The 18,177-nt window shown below is 39.5% G+C and overlaps 1 protein-coding gene across 1 annotated transcript in view; it reads left to right on the top strand.

The window, feature by feature from the left end:
- Positions 1-17,536, top strand: part of MPP1 (MAGUK p55 scaffold protein 1) — a 32,258-nt gene extending 14,722 nt beyond the window's left edge. The window contains exons 5-12 of the mRNA XM_084790951.1: positions 1,724-1,792; positions 8,572-8,768; positions 10,499-10,605; positions 12,998-13,078; positions 13,827-13,907; positions 14,923-15,125; positions 15,375-15,449; positions 16,948-17,536. Coding sequence (XP_084647077.1) covers positions 1,724-1,792; positions 8,572-8,768; positions 10,499-10,605; positions 12,998-13,078; positions 13,827-13,907; positions 14,923-15,125; positions 15,375-15,449; positions 16,948-17,124 — 990 coding nt within the window. The 3' untranslated portion in view covers positions 17,125-17,536. The remainder of the gene's footprint in view (positions 1-1,723; positions 1,793-8,571; positions 8,769-10,498; positions 10,606-12,997; positions 13,079-13,826; positions 13,908-14,922; positions 15,126-15,374; positions 15,450-16,947) is intronic.
- The last annotated feature ends 641 nt before the right edge of the window (positions 17,537-18,177 follow it).

The following is an 18,177-nucleotide window of genomic DNA, read 5'->3' on the forward strand; positions in this document are numbered from 1 at the left end:
TTCCTACTCTTACTTGTCAAACCTGCTCCTGTAGTTACCATTTTCACACAGGTATAGGCATCCTCAAAAGATACAAGAAGGGAGAGAGTTCTTCCCAAGGATATGTACACTTGAGTGAACACATGCTCCAGGAAACTCTTCAAACTCCCTACTTGAATATGCTACCTAGTTATTACTGGGTTCCCCAGTAATACCATTGTTAGTATTAGGAGGGATGTCAGAAAATTGGCCTTAAAGTATGCCTCTGACATTGAGCTGCTCGTAAATGAGCATATGCTGAAAAAAAAAACAGTACACTAGAAAAGAGCTAATAATTCTAGAGAAATCTAAATTGTATTTTAAAACATAAGCAAATAGGAAACGGTGCAAAAGAAATAAAGCTGCTGACCAACCTCTTAAAAATATGCTGTTACTACTGTACAATTTATCATAGCCAGGCAAGACAAGCATGGTGGCCCACAACTATAATCTCAGCACTAGGGAGGCAGAGGCAGGCAGATCTCTGTGAGTTCAAGGCCAGCCTGGTCTACAAAGCGAGTCCAGGACAGCGAAGGCTACACAGAGAAACCTTGTCTCCAAAAACCAAAACCAACCAACCAAATAAACATCATAGCCAGGCTATGGCCTAAAAATACATGGAATATACACATATGGAATATTCTCCTGTTCTATACAAGGAGGAAATTCCATTATTAGTTAAAACATGGGTGCACCAGGAGGACATTATATAAATAAGCCAGACACAGAAAGATAGTCATCACATAAACTCTTATATATGTGGAATCCAGAAATGTACACCTGTACAAGTAGAAGCAGAGTGGTGCTGATCAGGGGCTGGGGATGGGTGGGGAATCATGGAGATATATATATTAACTACGAATTAATTCTTGAAAAATGCTGAGAGTATATCTCAAGTATTCTCACAACAGAAATAAGTAGTGATCTAATACATATGTTAATTAACTGTATCATTATTTAATATATACATAACTTTAAAACATTTGTGTGATAATTATGTGTATTTTTGTTATTCAAATTGCAAGAGAAAGAGACGATGATCAGCTGTGGTTATGGTGACAAAATTACAAAATAAATCATTGAGCTGAGTGCAATAGCTCATGCCTGTAATAACAGCTCTTAGGAGGCCACAGAAAACTATCCCTTGAGTTCTAGGCCAGCCGTGACCACATAGTGACTTATAGGATGTATTTCAGAGTGATACCTGGCCTAAAACTAGCAAATTAACTAATTTTTAAAAATAACAACTTAAACTTGTATCTACTTCCAGTTGTGGTGGCATCTGGAAGCCTGCGGCAGAAGAGTCATCATTTAAGGCCAGCCTCAGTTATACAGAAAAGCAAAACAAAACCAACCAACCAACCAACAAACAAATAAAAAAACCCAACCCCATGACTATAAATATTTCCAATGGTATCACTGGGATAGTAAAAATATGGGTATATTTGTGTTCATTTTAGGAATTTGTAAGGGACCTTTGAGGGAACAAGAGCAGAAGAGAAGGAAATAATGTGCTTTTGCTTTATTTTTTAGTTATGTTGGTGTGGGAAATACATGTCACTTTCATGGTTCAGGAGGTAATATATGGCCAGATCTCAAAGTATAAAGATGGTTCTGTAATGAAAATAATGAAAACTCTCATTTTCAAAACTCTAAATTGCCCAAGTTAGTTTTCTTTACAGTCTCATTTATCTTTTTTTAATAGAAGGAAACCAAAGGAATGATCTCATTAAAAGTAATTCCTAATCAACAAAGCCGTCTTCCTGCACTACAGGTATGTAGTACCATTTTCTCTATTGTGCTGTTTTGTGTTCTTTGAAATTTTATTTAAAATGACATGTTTCTATAACTTTAAGTTGCAATCTCTCACAGGTGTTTAGCTACTGGGCTTGGGGTCCTATTATCCTATTACCCTTTATCTCAATGAAAATAAAAGAGCTCATCGCCTTCTCTCTCTCTCTCTCTCTCTCTCTCTCTCTCTCTCTCTCTCTCTCTCTCTCTCTCTCTCTCGTCTGTATGTGCTTGTTCACGTGTGTTCAAGTACACATGTGTGGAAAGCAGAGGATAAACTTTGTGTACTTATAAGTGTGGATGTGTATATGCACAAGTGTGTATATGAGTATGGGGCCAGAGATTGCTATTAAATGCCTTTTCTTGACCTCACTTCACCGTTATTTACTTACTTATTTATCTATTTATTGAGTTAGGGTCTCTCAGGGCACCTGAAAGTTACTGATTCAGGTAGGATGGTTGGCCAATGAGCTACAGGGATTAACCTGCCCCTCTCCCTGGCCCTCTTCCCCCAGTATTGGAATTACAGGCAACACACTGCTCCCAGCTTTTTAAGTGGATTCTGGGCTCAGGTCCTCAAGATTGTTTGGTAGGCACTTTATCAACTAAGCTAGCTCACCAGTCCCCATCTTTTTTCTTTTTTTGAAGTTCTACCTCACCCACCCAAGCCTGGATCTCACCAATTAGGTTAGGTTAGTAAGCTAGTGAACCTCGGAAATCATCCTGTCTCTGCCTTTTTAGCCCTAGGTTTATTGTTTTGGGTTTTTTTTTTGGGAGGGGGGTGTATTTGTTTGCTTGTTTTTGTTGTTGTTGTTTTGGTTTTTTGAGGCAGGGTCTCTCTGTGTGACCCTTGCTGTCCTGGACTCACTCTGTAGACCAGGCTGGCCTCTAACTCACAGAGATCTACCTGCCTCTGCCTCCCCGAGTGCTGGGATTAAAGGCGTGTGTCACCACATCCTGCCCAAGCTTAGCTTTTTAATGTGAATTCTGAAGATCAAGCTCAATTCCTTTTAGCATTTTACCAACTCAACTGAGCAGTCTCATCAGCCCTTTGTTTCTTTTTCTTTGAGGAAGAGGACAGTGATGGAGGTGATAGGAACAGGTTATCAGTAGCAGAGGAATAGATGAGACAGGACCTTGGCAAAAAGGTTTTTAAAATACCAAACCTTGCTGGGCGTGGTAATGCAGGCCTTTAATCCCAGCACTCGGAAGGCAGAGGCTGGTGGATCTCTGTGAGTTCAAAGCCAGCCTGGTCTACAGGGTGAGTCCAGGACAACCAAGGCTAACACAAACAAAAAAATACCAAACCTTGGCTGGAGATAGCTTTGTGATTTAAAAAAAAACTAGCTAAAAAAAAAAAAAAACAAAAACAAACTTGCTGCTCTTCCAGGGGCCCCCGAGTCATATCAGGTACTTTACAGTGGCCTACAGTGCTAGCTCTAGGGGATCTGATGCCTTCTTCTGGTCTCCACAGGCAATTGAATACACATATACATAAGTAAAAACAGAAATCAAAATAAATATTAAGATATGATACCTGAAATTTATATCATAAGTTACCTGTACTGTGATAGTATAGTCTCAAACTTTTACATTGAGGTTTTGCTGTTTATGTACATACGTATAATGAAGTGGGTAGATTGCAAGTATAAAACTGGTTGAATATTCATGAACTGAGCACATCCTTGTGAACAGCACTCAATTCAAAAGGCAGACTATGTTCAGCACCTATGACTCCTTATCTTATTTCTTCCTGGCTCACCACAACCCTGACTTGTAACACAAGAAAACTTTTGCCCCATTTTGAAGTTATATATAAATTGAGCTATATAGTAGGAATTCTTTTGCATGTCACTGCATTTATTCAGTACTATATATAAATGAGTCATCCAGGTTATTTGTAGTAATAGATGGTTTTCTCTGATTCATTGTATATGGTGCTGTTCTGTACTGAGCACTTTTTTTTCTGATTCATTGTATAAGTGTGCTGCAATTACTCATCTATTCTGATATTGATGGGCTTTTTGGCATTCCTAGATTTTTTTGCTTATAGGAAGTGTCGTGAATGTTCTTGGATATATGTTTTATACCTTTACTTTGGTGGGTAGAATTGATGGATATTAAGGCATGGGTGCTTTTAGGAGACACTGCTTTCGAAGCAGTTGTTCCATTTTATATTCTCAACTGTGCTTGTATGGCACTTCTACTTATCCCATATTTTCACCAAAACTTAGAATGACTGGTTTTGTTTGGCCATTATCTGGGTGGTATTACATTGTGATTCCCATTTGTATTTCTGGGATAATTATGGAATGCTCCATAGACCACTTATATTTTTCACTTGAATATATTTTTGATAGAGCTTGAGTTTTTTCTTGCCAAAATGTAGGCGTCCCTCATATTTTCATAAGCAAAAAGTCTTTCGCCATGTGTATCTCAAATATGATCGTTTTATATTTTCTTCATGGTATTACTAATGAATAAATAAGATTTTGAGTGAATTTAAAATTACTACCTTTTTCTCTCATATAATTAGCACTTTGTATAATATTTAATTTTTTTGTTTGCTTACTACACGGTCAAAAGGACACTCTTCTATATTTTATTCTAGAATTGAATTGATTTTTATGTAGATTATAAAGAGGTCAAGGGTTCAGTTTTTCGATATGAATATCACTATACTTAATACTATTTATTGAAATAAACATCCTGTTCATATTATATACACCACCACTTTTAGCATAAGTCATATATGTAGGCATATTCTATGTACTTGGTCTATTTTGCATTAAATTCCATATCATTTTGGGGAAAAGAGATATTTTCACAACATTCCAATAGAAGCAGTAACAGCACGATCCTTCTTTATTTCTCAGTATTAAAGAGAAATCTTTTAGTATTTCATTGTAAAGTATGTTGGCTGTAGGGTTTTTAAAATTTTGTTTGTATTATTTTAATTATGTGTTTCTGTGTGAGTATGTGCATTTGGGTGCAGGTGCTCACAGAGGCCAGAGATATCAAGATTCCCCTGGAGCTGGTTGTGAGACACCTGATATGGGTGCTGGAAGTCACACTCAGTGCAAGGAGCTTCTTTCTGGTCCAAGTTCATTAAAATTTTAATACTGATTGGGTGTTAAATTTTATCTTTCTGTTTACCTAGTGACAAGATCATGTGATTTTATTTTTTATGTTATGTCACAAACTTTGTTTTGCTAAACTAAAGACTGTGACTTATGTTTAAGATAAATTGTTGTGTTTATTTTACTAATATTTCATTTTGGGTTTTTGTGGTTGTTGTTTTTTTAGTTTTTTTTGGTTTGGGGTTTTTTATTTATTTTCTAGACAGGGTTTTTCTGTGTTATCTTGGCTGTCTTGGACCGCACTATGTAGACCAGGCTGGCCTTGATTCACCTGCCTCTGCCTCCTGAGTGCTGGGATTAAAAGTGTGTGCTACTATGTCTGACTCATTTTGGATTTTTATATCCTTGATCATCAGAGACTTTGAAGGTTCTTGTTAGATTTTCATATTATGGTTATAAGTTGGGAAGTTCTAGAATTTTCTGCTATTTGTGTTTGTATTAAAATAACTCATTTCTTCAGCTGTTTTGAAATTTGACCAAAGAACAACCATCAGGTCTTATCAAATATATTATCAAATATAATAAGCTATTTTGAGTGTTTATATACATATGCACAAGTATGTGAAATTTTGGGTACTCTCAAGTACAGAGGAAAACATGGGTGTCCTGCTTTGCCACTAGCTGTCTTATTCCCTTGAGAAAGAGTCTCTTAGTGAACCTGAAGCTCACCATTTCAACCTAATTATCACAATATCCTATTAAAGCCTTTTAAATATCTTTAGGAACTTTACTAATAAATTGGGTTTTTGTTTATGGAGACAGGGTCTTACTTCTGGCTGTTCTGGAGCTCACTATGTAGACCAAGTTGGCCTTCATAGAGACTGACTGCTGGGATTAAAGGAGTGAGTGGGCTACAATTATTTCTTGTCCTTATTATTTCTTTCCTTACTTGTTTGAGCTATATTTATGCTCCTTAATGTTATTACCACAGGTAACTACTGTCTGAGTTTGCTTTCTGTTGCTGTGCTAAAAGACTCTGATCTAAAGCTACTTGTGAGGAGAGGGTTTATTTCAGCTTACACTTACAGATCACAGTACATCTCTGAGAGAAACTAGAGTAGGAACTCAAAACAGGAATATGAGGCTGAAACATGGAACAGAAACCATGGAGGGGTGCTGTTTACTGGCTTGCTGTTGATGAATTTTTTAACCTATTTTATTAAGTTCTTATACCTCTACTGCCTTTCCAACCGTTATTCCACCCTAATTTTTCTCCCAATCATTTCAACATTATGTAGGAGAGAAAGAAGGAGAGAAAGAGAGGAAATGGGGCATAGACTTCTATAGGCTATTTCCTGCTGGTTAGGGGTGTAGAGTTCCTTGAGTCCTTGAGGCAAGTCCAATCTTCTTTTTTTTTTTTTTATCTTTTTGGTTTTTTGAGACAGGGTTTCTCTGTGTATCTTTGGCTGTCCTGGACTTACTCTGTAGACCAGGCTGTCCTTGAACTCACATTGATTCACCTGCCTCTGCCTCCTGAGTGCTGGGATTAAAGGTGTGTGCCACCATCACGCCCAGCTGAGGCAAGTCCAATCTTAGTCACCAGATTCTTCAGCAAACCAGCAATCTAGCAGTAGCAAACATAACAGCAAATGCAGCAGCAGGGGCCGCAGCATGGGGAACAAAAGCCACCACAGGCTCTCTCAGGGCTCTCCTATTTATACCCTCACCAGAATCCCAGAATTAAACTATCTGGAACTGGCAAAAAAAACCTTACCTATGTTAGTACATGAAACAAATCATAATTACCTTCTATGAAGCCCCATATCCCATACCTGGGATTAAAAGAAAAACATTTACATAACACAACTAGTTTTTTTTTTTTTAAGAAACCAAAACTCTCACTACAACTTACTCTCTTTGTTCTCTGCCAACTTTTTATACAACCTAGGCCCTCCTGCTTCCTATAGTGGGCTGGGTCCTCCCATGTCAGTCATCTGTCAGTCATCAGTCAAGATAGTCTATCACAAACATGGCTACAGGCCACTCTGACTGGTTATTCCTTTTTTATTATTAATTTTTAAAACATGTATATATGTATTTATTCATTTATTTATGTGAGTGCTCTGCCTGCATGTGCACTTGTATGCCAGAAGAGGGCGTCAGATCATATTATTGATGGCTACAAGTCACCGTGTGGTTACTGAGAATTGAACTCAGGATCTCTGGAAGAACAGTCAGTGCTCTTTTTTTGTAAATTCATTTATTTATTATGTATACAGTGCTCTGCCTGCATGTACACCTGCACACCAGAAGAGGCCATTAGATCTTGTTATAGATGGTTGTGAGCCACCATGTGGTTGCTGGGACTTGAACTCAGGACCTCTGGAAGAATAGCCAGTGCTCTTAACCTCTGAGCCATCTCTCTAGTCCCCAAATTTTTGTTTTGTTTTGTTTCTTAAGACAAGGTTTCTTTGCATAGCCTGGACTAACTCTGTAGACCAGGCTGGCTTCAAACTCGCAGAGATCTGCCTGCCTCTGACTCCCAAGTGCTGGGACTAAAGGCTTGCACCACCACATTTGGCAAAAGCCATTCTTGAGGTTACCTCTTCTGAGATGACTCTAGGTTGTGTCACGTTGATATCAAAACTTACCAAGAAAATCAGTATTAAATTCTGGTATAATTTTCTTTACTCATTTTTTTCCTATGATAAAAATTTCTTTTTAATTTTGACCATTATAGGTATTATTTTGTTTAATAATGTTCTTATCTCATATAATGTCATCAGGATTGCCAAGAGCATTAGATATTTTATTAGATAATTATATTAATTATAATATAATATAATTTATATATTATATTAGATAATTGGGATTTTGTGTTACATGGTAATATACTCAGCAAGTACTTAACCATTCATCATGGATAAATAAGAATGTCTTAGGAAATTAAATTGTTTTTAATACTTCACTCATAAATAATGCTGTAATAGAAATGATTATCCACTTAGGCATATTTTATGTAAGATAAATGTGTAGTTTTATAGAAAGTGGTGCAAAGAATGTCAGCATATAACGATGATGGACATATTCATATTGCTAGACTGTGTCTCGAGAAAGTTTTATAAACTTTATCGTATTTGTGAGAGTATCTTGTCAAGGAAACAGATCCATTTCAGATGGATGGTAGCAGCTCTCTACTCTGAGATGGACAACTCAGAAAAATGGAAACATGTTGATCCAGAAACACATTTCATGGGAAATATCTTCTTGTTAAAAGGATCAGTTTTGATTCTTCTGCAAATACAATAATAAATAGTTAACAACACTTGAACATTCCAGCTGCACATGTTTGGGAGCTCTCCTCACCATGCTCTCCTCACCATGCTTGTCTCACTCTTGATCATTTCCCTTTGTTTTTTGTTTGTTTGTTTGTTTGTTTTTCTTTTTGTTTTTTTCGAGACAGGGTTTCTCTGTGTAGCCTTGGCTGTCCTGAACTCACTGTGTAGACCAGGCTGGCCTTGAACTCACAGCGACCCAGCGACCCACCTGCCTCTGTGTCCTGAGTGCTGGGATTAAAGGTGTGCGCCACCACATCCGGCCTCATTTCCCATTTTTTACAGTGGAACTTTTTTATGCAATGCTCTAGTGTTTTTCCTGAGATCCTCATTGTCTGCTTTTACAGATGTTCATGAGAGCACAGTTTGACTACGACCCCAAAAAGGACAATCTCATCCCTTGCAAGGAGGCAGGACTGAAGTTTGTTACTGGAGACATTATCCAGATCATCAACAAAGATGACAGCAATTGGTGGCAAGGACGGGTAGAGGGTTCCTCCAAGGAGTCTGCAGGATTGATCCCTTCTCCTGAGCTGCAGGAATGGTGAGCCACATTTGTGCTGGAAAGTTCTGCAGTAGCTTATTGCTTAGCTTCAGAAATCTGCTGTTCTGTGTATCTTTTCCATATCTCCTAAACTTATTGTTCTAGTTTCTTTTATATAATAGAAGGGTCCACAGGAATTGCTATGGTCTGTTCAAAGGCCATGTTTTGCAGGGAAAGGAGGCTTTTATTGGCCTCTTTCCTCAAACAGTCTTATCAATTACAGAGCCCTCCTCCATGCTTTCTGTATCACTTCAACCACTCAGTACTATTTCTAAGAAAACTTCTGAAAACAGTCACATTTTAAGTATGTGTTCTTTATTTAGACTCTTTTTGTTTTGTTTTGTTTTTTGAGACATGGTTTCCTTGTATAGCCTTGGCTGTCGTAGACTTGCTTTGTAGACCACACTGGCTTCGACTCAGAGCAATCCATCTGTTTCTGCCTCCTGAGTGCTGGTATTAAAGGTATGTGCCACCACACCAGGTCTTTTTTGCAGATTCTTGTCCTCCAGTTAGATTGCTCACTTATTCCAAGTCTGCCACACATGATCATTAGAGTGGTAGAAAAATCAGTATCCACTAGTGACCTTCTGCTTGTGAAAAATAATATCACAACCTCAAAGACTGTTAGTTCCTGTACCAGACCTAATTATTTGTGGTTTTTTGAGATTATAATATAATTACATCAATTCTCCCTTTCCTTTCTTCCTTCCAAACCTCTCATATATCCCTCTTTGCTTTCTTAGAAATCTATGCCCTCTTTCTCATTAACTGTTGAATATATGTTCCTAAAATAAATATGTAGGGCAATCTGCTCAGTTGTCTATCCGATACCAAATAGTCAGCCCTGCCTGTAAACAGACAGACCTTTAGTTAGAAGCCAGCGTCCTGGTTGATCCTATTTCCAATGATTGTAAATAGCACCAAACCACAGGATGTGTTTTGTTGAAATAAATGTTTAACATTAGGACAACAGAGGAAATGCAGTGCAGACCTGGAAGATGTTGGTCAAAACCTTCAGCATGCTGTCTGTACCTTCTGGGCCATTTTCAAAGCTAACATCTAGTGAAGAACATTGTAAGATCAGGAAAGGCAGATAGCCGATAAAGACTCAGGAGAGCACAAAGTGAAACTGTGGCTCATAACTTATTAATGAGGCATGAAATCAGTTTAGTAGACTGCAACAAGTATATTTTTTTAAGTGAAAGTCAGGTATTGTGGCTTAGGCCTGTAATTCCGAGTACTCAGAAGGCTAAGGCAAGTTCAAGGCTACCTGGGCTACATAGCAAGACCCTGTCTCAAAACATAAGATGATGCATTGAAACACCAGCATAGATTACACAGTAGTCTTATATGTGATTATATGTGCATGCCTGTGCTTTATTATAGATTAGGGTTGTTATGGATAATATATTTCTTATGACGAAGTGAATGTCAACCCAGTTTTCCAAGTCTCAAGTCAAAGGTGAAAGAATAGTCAGACTATTCTAAGGGGAGGAAATTATGTTTTCTTCCTGAAAACACTTCCATTGCCATGTGCCTGGGTGATCACATAAAACTATAATGAAGAAAAGAAAGGAAGTGGGTGAGGGCATCTCTGCTTGAAGAATTTTACGGAGTCAAGGAAGTGGGTCAGTCTCAAACTTAACTACAGAAAAGAAAGGAGGTAGCCCAGTCTGTCACGGGCTTTTACACTGAGGACCTACTAAGCTTTGTTCATCTGTTCCTCACAGGAGAGTGGCAAGTGTGGCTCAATCTGCTCCAAGTGAAGCTCCAAGTTGCAGTCCCTTTGGAAAGAAGAAGAAGTATAAAGACAAGTATCTAGCTAAGCACAGTTCAAGTAAGTTTTCTGTGTCCCCTTCCTTCAAAGTCGCAGTAGCATTGTGTTTCTCCACCTCTTTAACTAGAAGGAAAGAGGTAAGGATTCACTATGCAGTAGGCTGTATAGGATAGAAAGGATGCCATTTCTTTTTGGTTTTCCTTACTCATTTATTTCATCTTCATAAACTCACTGCAGTCAGACACACTAGGCCAGTGCATGATACGGAAGGCTAGTGGTCTGCCTACACCTACTTGTCACCTCACCCCTCAGGTAACCACCTGATCAAGTCTTCCAGTCTTTTCTCCATATTTACCTTTATTCTGTTCATCACCAAATTCAGTATCTACAAAGGACTGGTTCCAGTAACCCATGGTTATCAAAATCCACAGATGCTCAATAACCTCAAGTAAGAGGGTGTAGAATTCATATAGGACTTCTTTTTTTCCTTATTTTTATTTTTTTATTTATTCTTATTACATCTCAATGGTTATCCCATCCCTTGTATCCTCCCATTCCTCCCTCCCTCCCATTTTCCCCTTACTCCCCTCCCCTATGACTATGACTGAGGGGGACTTCCTCCCCCTGTATATGCTCATAGGGTATCAAGTCTCTTCTTGGTGACCTGCTATCCTTCCTCTGTGTGTCACCAGGCTTCCCCATCCAGGGGACATGGTAAAATATGGGGCACCAGAGTTTGTGTGAAAGTCATACCCCACTCTCCACTCAACTGTGGAGAATGTTCTGTCCATTGGCTAGATCTGGGTAGGGGTCTGAAGTTTATGGCCTGTATTGTCCTTGGCTGGTACCATAGTTTGAGCGGGACCCCTTAGAACTTACTTATATCCTCCTGTGCTTTTTTTTTTTTTTTTTTTTTTTTTGGTTTTTCGAGACAGGGTCTCTCTGTGTTGCCTTGGCTGTCCTGAACTTGCTTTGTAGACCAGGCTGGCCTCGAACTCACAGAGATCCACCTGCCTCTGCCTCCTGAGTGCTGGGATTAAAAGCGTGCGCCACCACGTCTGGCCTTTCCTGTGCATTTTTAAACCATCTTGATAGGTACAGTGGGTGTGGTAGGCATATACCTTTAATCTCAGCACCCAGGAGGCAGAGACAGGCATCTCTTTGAGTACAAGTCCAACCTGACCTACTTAGAAAATTCTAGCAAGGCAAAACTATATAGTAAGACCCTGACTCAAAAAGAAAATCTTGATTTTCTAATACAATGAAAATGCTGTATAAATAGTTATATTATATTGTTTAGGGAATAATGAAAAGAAAGTCTGAACATATTCAATACAGTTGCAAATTTTTAAAATATTTCAATTTGTGGCTGATTAACTCTGGGGATACAGGGCTCATTAATATGGAGGGTTGCTGATAATGAATGAATACTAATCTACCATTTATTCAGTGCTTCCATCCTGTTGGGAGCATTCAAGACAGTGACAAGTACATAAGCAAATCAAAGATCCTGAAGTCACCATGGCGAAGGCATCTGTGAAGGAATGGAATGTTTTCCTAAGAACCTTTTCCATCTTGAATGTTTGAGTCAATATTGGTTCTATTCCCTAAAATAAGGGATGTTTGAAGGACTGCAGTAATGATATTAATGATATTGATATTATTGAGTACTAAGTGGCCATGAGACAGCCAGGTTCCATGTTCTAGAAAGCTGGAATCTATGTTGGAGATAGAGAACCATTACATTACTGAGACTGTAACAGACTAAAAAGGTCAGGTCAGAGAGATACAGAGGAGAACATAGAGTTATTAAAAAAAAAATATATATACACACACACACACACACACACACACACACACACACACATATAACCAGTATCCTAAGGACTGGCCTACAGAGCCAAGTGAAACATTCAGATGGAGGATTCTGGGAAAATCAAATCAAGGACTAAAATGAACACATGCGTCTGTAATACAGAATGCGCCTCCTCTCACAGCCTGTTCTTCAGTCTGTTATCAGCACTTCTGCTGCCTGCTGTAGCCGTTGTGCTAGCATATTCAATTAGCAATGATTTTTCATTTGTTGGCAAGTTTGACTCAGCTTGATTTTTTTCCATAACATGGAAATGAGGCATGGTATTGAGCTGGAGTTTGGTATGACCTAGTCTCGCTGCTTAAATTCTAGCCCTTGCAGTTTGTTTCTTATCCACCATTCTAGATAGTTTGTTTCCAAATCTAAATGGGGTCATGTCAGTCCTTCCCTCAGAATTCTCATGGGAAATACTCTCTGCTTTGCTTTATTACCTATACACTTCCTCATCACATAAAAATATCCAACACCACACTCAACTTTCTCTCCTTGCTAGATCAAGTGTCAGCTCCTTAAACCCCCACCAGTGCTTTATCTCTCTACCTCTGAAAGTTAATATGGTTTCATTTTCTTTACCTCTAGTTTTTGACCAATTGGATGTTGTTTCCTATGAGGAAGTTGTTCGGCTCCCTGCGTTCAAGAGGAAGACCCTGGTGTTAATTGGTATATTTTCACTGTTGCTAACTCAAGAGCACAGTTCTGCCCTTATTTCCATGCCTGTTTTATGTGTCCACCATTTTTCAGGAAAGATAGTGGAAGAAATGGAGTATGGTGTCTTGGATACTTCATACTTCATGTAATTTAGTTATAAGGAACTTCCCACCACTTTACCTAAGTTTTTCCTCTATTTAGCACCTAATTTTTTTAGATTTCGTTTGCTTTGTCCACCTGTTTGGCTAGCTTACAAAATAAACAGAAAACTCCACAGTAGCTTATTCCTCTGTGGAAATAGCAATTATGTTCTATATATCTTTTTAAGTGTGGTTTTCTTTTTTGTATAATTATTTTTATTTTATGTACATTGGTGTTTTGACTGCATGTATGTCTATGTGAGGATGTTGGGTCCCCTGGAACAGGAACTACAGACAGTTTTGAGCTGCCATATGGGTGCTGGGGATTAAACCATGGCCCTCTCAAAGAACAGCCACTGCTCTTAACTGCCTAGCCATCTCTCTAGCCCCCTGTGTTCTATATGTTAACCCTTAGACCTTAGAAAGACTTCTCTGCACCCAAATGCATACAAAAGAATTGAAGCTATCTGGTGGCCCCCAAAATTATTGGCAGTTCTAAGGACTCAGTTGCTGCCTGAATACAGCACTTTTTTTGTAGAAATTCATCTCCGATTTCCTGCCTTGTCCCTACCAATGTCTCTGGGTGAAAGTGATAAAAGCCTTTCTTTATTCTCAAACAGGAGCCAGTGGGGTGGGTCGCAGCCATATTAAAAACGCTCTGCTCAGTCAAAATCCAGAGAAGTTTGTGTACCCTGCCCCATGTAAGTATTTCTCAGATACTTTGGAGGGGAACATTATGCCTAAGGGATAGGCAGAAATGTCATGTTATAAAATTTAGCATCAGTGTTTTTCTGAAATGTCACACAAGTTTTATTTTAAATGCTTAATTATGAAAGCTGGAAATTTGGGGGGCTGGGGAGATAATTCTGTCAGTAAAGTTCTTGGAAAGTATGAGGTCCTGATTTCAGTCTTTGAATCAACATTGAAAAGCCTGGCTGGGCATGGTGACACACGCCTTTAATCCCGGCACTCAGGGAGGCAGATGAATCTTGACTTCCAGGACAGCCAGGGCTACACAGAGAAACTCTGTCTCAACAAAGAAACAAACACACATGCGCGCGCGCGCGCACATACACACACACACACAGAGCCAGGCTTTTTGATGTGCAAGTTGAGGGGATGGAACCATTTTAGAGACAAGTGGCTGCTGTGGACGGTAAAGGAAAGGAAATGGCCCATCAGGGGATAAAGAGAAAAAGATACAATTTATCTCTGCACTAGATTGTTACTCTTAACATTGTAATTTTTTTGAGATTGGGTTAGGCAGCTCACAACCTCCTGTATCTCCAGATCCAGGGGTCTGATGTCTTCTGGCCTCTGTGGTCAGAATGCACACCCACACGCATATCCACAAGTTATTTAAGGAAAGAGATTTCCAGAAACTTTCTACCACAACTCATAGATCTATTATTAAAACATTTTTAGTTGTCATTTCTGAGTTTCAGTGTTCCTGGGTTTGTTGGCTTTTATGTGAGAATGGTGTGATTATTCTACCTGGGCTGTCTCTTGAAATTTAGATACATTCTGCATAGGTGGGCTACTTTGTGGTCAGTACTACCTCCCAGCATCAGCCCTTCAAGAGTTCAGGGGAAGAACATCTGTATTGTATTATCTGCCCCAAAGATGGGGAGGGTTTCTATACAGGCACTTTGGGCCAAGCCACTAAAAGATGGCAAGGACCAAGAGCTTGTCAAGGATTTGAGTCCTTGTACACAGATACAACAAGGCCGCAAAGGAAGAGTGAAGAAGATGGGAAGGAGTACCACTTCATCTCAACAGAGGAGATGACAAAGAACATTTCTGCTAATGAGTTCTTGGAGTTTGGCAGCTATCAGGGCAACATGTTTGGCACCAAATTCGAAACAGTACACCAGATTCATAAGCAGGACAAGATTGCCATCCTTGACATTGAGCCCCAGGTGGGTAGGCATTCAAAGGTAGGAGCAATGGTTTTAGCCATGTAATGGGGGAAGGGGATGATGAAAAGCAGAGCTCCTAGAAACCTGGGAGCTCAGGTTTGCTTCCTAAAGTTTTAGTAGGGTCAGCAGATGCAAGAACAGTACTTGGAACAATGCCAAGTGGTATTGACATTGGAAACACTTATTAGAAGGAATACATTCTGACAGACAGCTGGGTTTTTTATTTCCCTTTCGTTTTTCTTTTCCTAGACCCTGAAGATTGTCCGAACAGCTGAGCTTTCACCTTTCATTGTGTTCATTGCACCTACTGACCAGGGCACACAGGTGGGAAAGGGGTCATGGGTGGAGGTTCATGCTTTCAGGGTCACTAGCAACTGTTTCCTCCAAGGCCAAGAAGACAAAAGGCATGCATATTTTATTCATTCAAGAGATAGTTATTCAGCCATGAATGGTAGTGGACGACTGCAATCCCAGCACTCGGGAGGCAGAGGCAGGTGGATCTCTGTGAGTTCGAGGCCAGCCTGGTCTACAGAGTGAGTCCAGGACAGCCAAGGCTACAGAGAAACTCTTATCTAGCAAAAAACAAAACCAAAAACAACCTAAAGAGATAGTTATTGAAGAGACAGTTATTAGACAAGTCATTGTCCTGAATGATATAGACCTAATGGCTCTGATGAACAAACAGTTAAATAAATTCTGATGTGATGTAGACTCATATGAAGCCAGCAGATGAGCTGTGAAGGACAGAAGTGGCACTAGATCCACCACGGGGTACAGCGTTGCTACAATGGGAAAGTAGCCTGCTTCTAAGAGTGGCTGACCCCTCTGTAGAATGTCATATTTAAGAGAATCTTGGCTTACATTTTAGAAGAATAGCATTTCACTTTGTTTTACTGAGATTGTCTCTTACTTTTGAGTCACAATCCTAGCACCTCAAAGGTCAAATGAAGGATATGAGATCAAGGCCAGTGTTTGAGCTACACAGCAAGCTCAAGGCCAGTCTAGACTACCTAGTACAGAGATTGAGGCCAGCCTGGGATAGAGTTCAAAGCCAGTCAAGCAAATTAGTTGTTTATATTGCTTGTTATGTGAATTATCTGGTCATGTCCTTAGAACATGTTTCCACTGAGTTAGTGGCTTCATCCATGTCTAAGAATTTTGCTTTAGGGCCTGGAGAGATGGCTCAGTGATTAAGAGTGCTGTCTGTTCTTCCTAAAGGACCGGAGTTCAATTCTCAGCACCCACAACTGTCTGTAACTCCAGTTCCAAGAGATCGGATACCCTCACACCAATGCACACAAATTATATATATTGCACTTAAGAGTGCACACCACTAGGGCACTCTTTGTTCATTTTTTCATTTATGTAGTTAACATAACATTGGAAAAGCCTGTGCTTCATAGCTGCTGGTCTTGAGGAAAGCTTTATAATGGTTAATTTGAGAATCTTTAGTACAGTGGTTGTCAATCTGTGGGTCACAACCCCTTTAGCAAACCTCTATCTTCAAAAATATTTACATTGAGTCATAATAGTAACAAAAATGTAATTAAAAAGTAGAAACAGAAATTTTATGGTTGGGGGAGTTCATGAACATAAGGAACTGTAATAAAGGGTCACAGCATTGGGAACGTTGAGAACCACTGTACTAGGATGTAGTGTTCCTAATTGGTTGTCCATGAAGCAGTGATTGTCTTCAGTTAAGGTGAGCCAATACTGCACCCCAGACCGGTTACCCAACATAGAAAAAAATAGTAGCTAGGGAGCCAGTTAATGTAACCAATTGTTTAAACTCTTCCCTCAGCTTTGGCTTTCTTCTTTGCAGACTGAAGCCCTGCAGCAGCTGCAAAAGGACTCTGAGGCCATCCGTAGTCAGTATGCTCACTACTTTGACTTCTCTTTGGTGAATAATAGTGTTGACGAAACTCTTAAGAAATTGCAAGAAGCCTTTGACCAGGCTTGCAGTTCTCCACAGTGGGTGCCTGTCTCCTGGGTTTACTAAGCTTACTGGATTGTGCGACCTGTTGCAGCCCCTCCCCAGCGTTTGGAATGCCATCCCCTTGCTTAAACTAAAAGGGTTGCTTCAACTTCTAGCTCTCTACAACTGTCCTAAGTATGTCAGTAGGATTCAAGTTTTCTTACTTAGGCTCCTAAAGGGCTGGACTTTAATTTTCTTACTATTTAGATTTCAAAATGATATCTGAAAATTGGCAGAGAAAAAAAAGCAACTGTCCGTCCCTCTGAAGCCTGAGCTCCTTTACTTCAACCATACAGACTATCTTTTGTCTTTTTATTCTAGAATAAGTATCTTCAGAAACTTTCTAAAATGCCAAAATCAAACTACTCTGCAATAGGACGTCTGCTGTAGGGAAACCTTTCAAAGCAATAAAAGTGTTGCTGTGTTAAGATGTTAAGACCTTGTAATTCCATCTGCACCACAATCCCCTAAAAAGCCAAGAGTTATCTTCTTAAATGTCCCAGATAATGGCATCAATACAAGATGCTTTTCTGGGATTAACATACAGCCGAAGTTCTTTTTTGGTTTTCAAGATGGTTTCTCTGTGTGGTCTTGGCTTTCCTGCTGTCCTGGACTCACTCCATAGACCAGGCTGGCTTCCCCTTCCTCTGCCTCACGAGCACTGCAATTAAAGCCATACACCACCACCTGGCATACAACCTAGGTTCCTTAGTGTCCTTGGAAAACCTGTCACTGCCACTATAGGTCTACAAGGGCTGGTGTTCATGGAGCAGAAAGTTGTCTTCTCTGTGAATTATACAGATTACAGTAGACGGGGCTGCAGCACTTCATACTTGCCTATTGTGTATCACAAAATCTCCCTTAGAACTTCTGCTTATAGTTTTTGGACACACAGTAAACAATCCTGGACTCTTTTGCTATGTCACAAGAATAAATCTTCAAATCTGTAACACATCCCACCCCCCTTTCCCCTGCTCATCCTGCAGTCAACACCAAAACTGGTAGTTTCCTAGCAGCAATACCTCCAACCTTGGTATCTTACAAGCCCATTTGTCCCCCAGCACAGTATGTAATAGA

This window comes from Acomys minous, assembly GCF_964271855.1.
Source record: "Acomys minous genome assembly, chromosome: 7".
NCBI classification, from domain to species: domain Eukaryota; kingdom Metazoa; phylum Chordata; class Mammalia; order Rodentia; family Muridae; genus Acomys; species Acomys minous.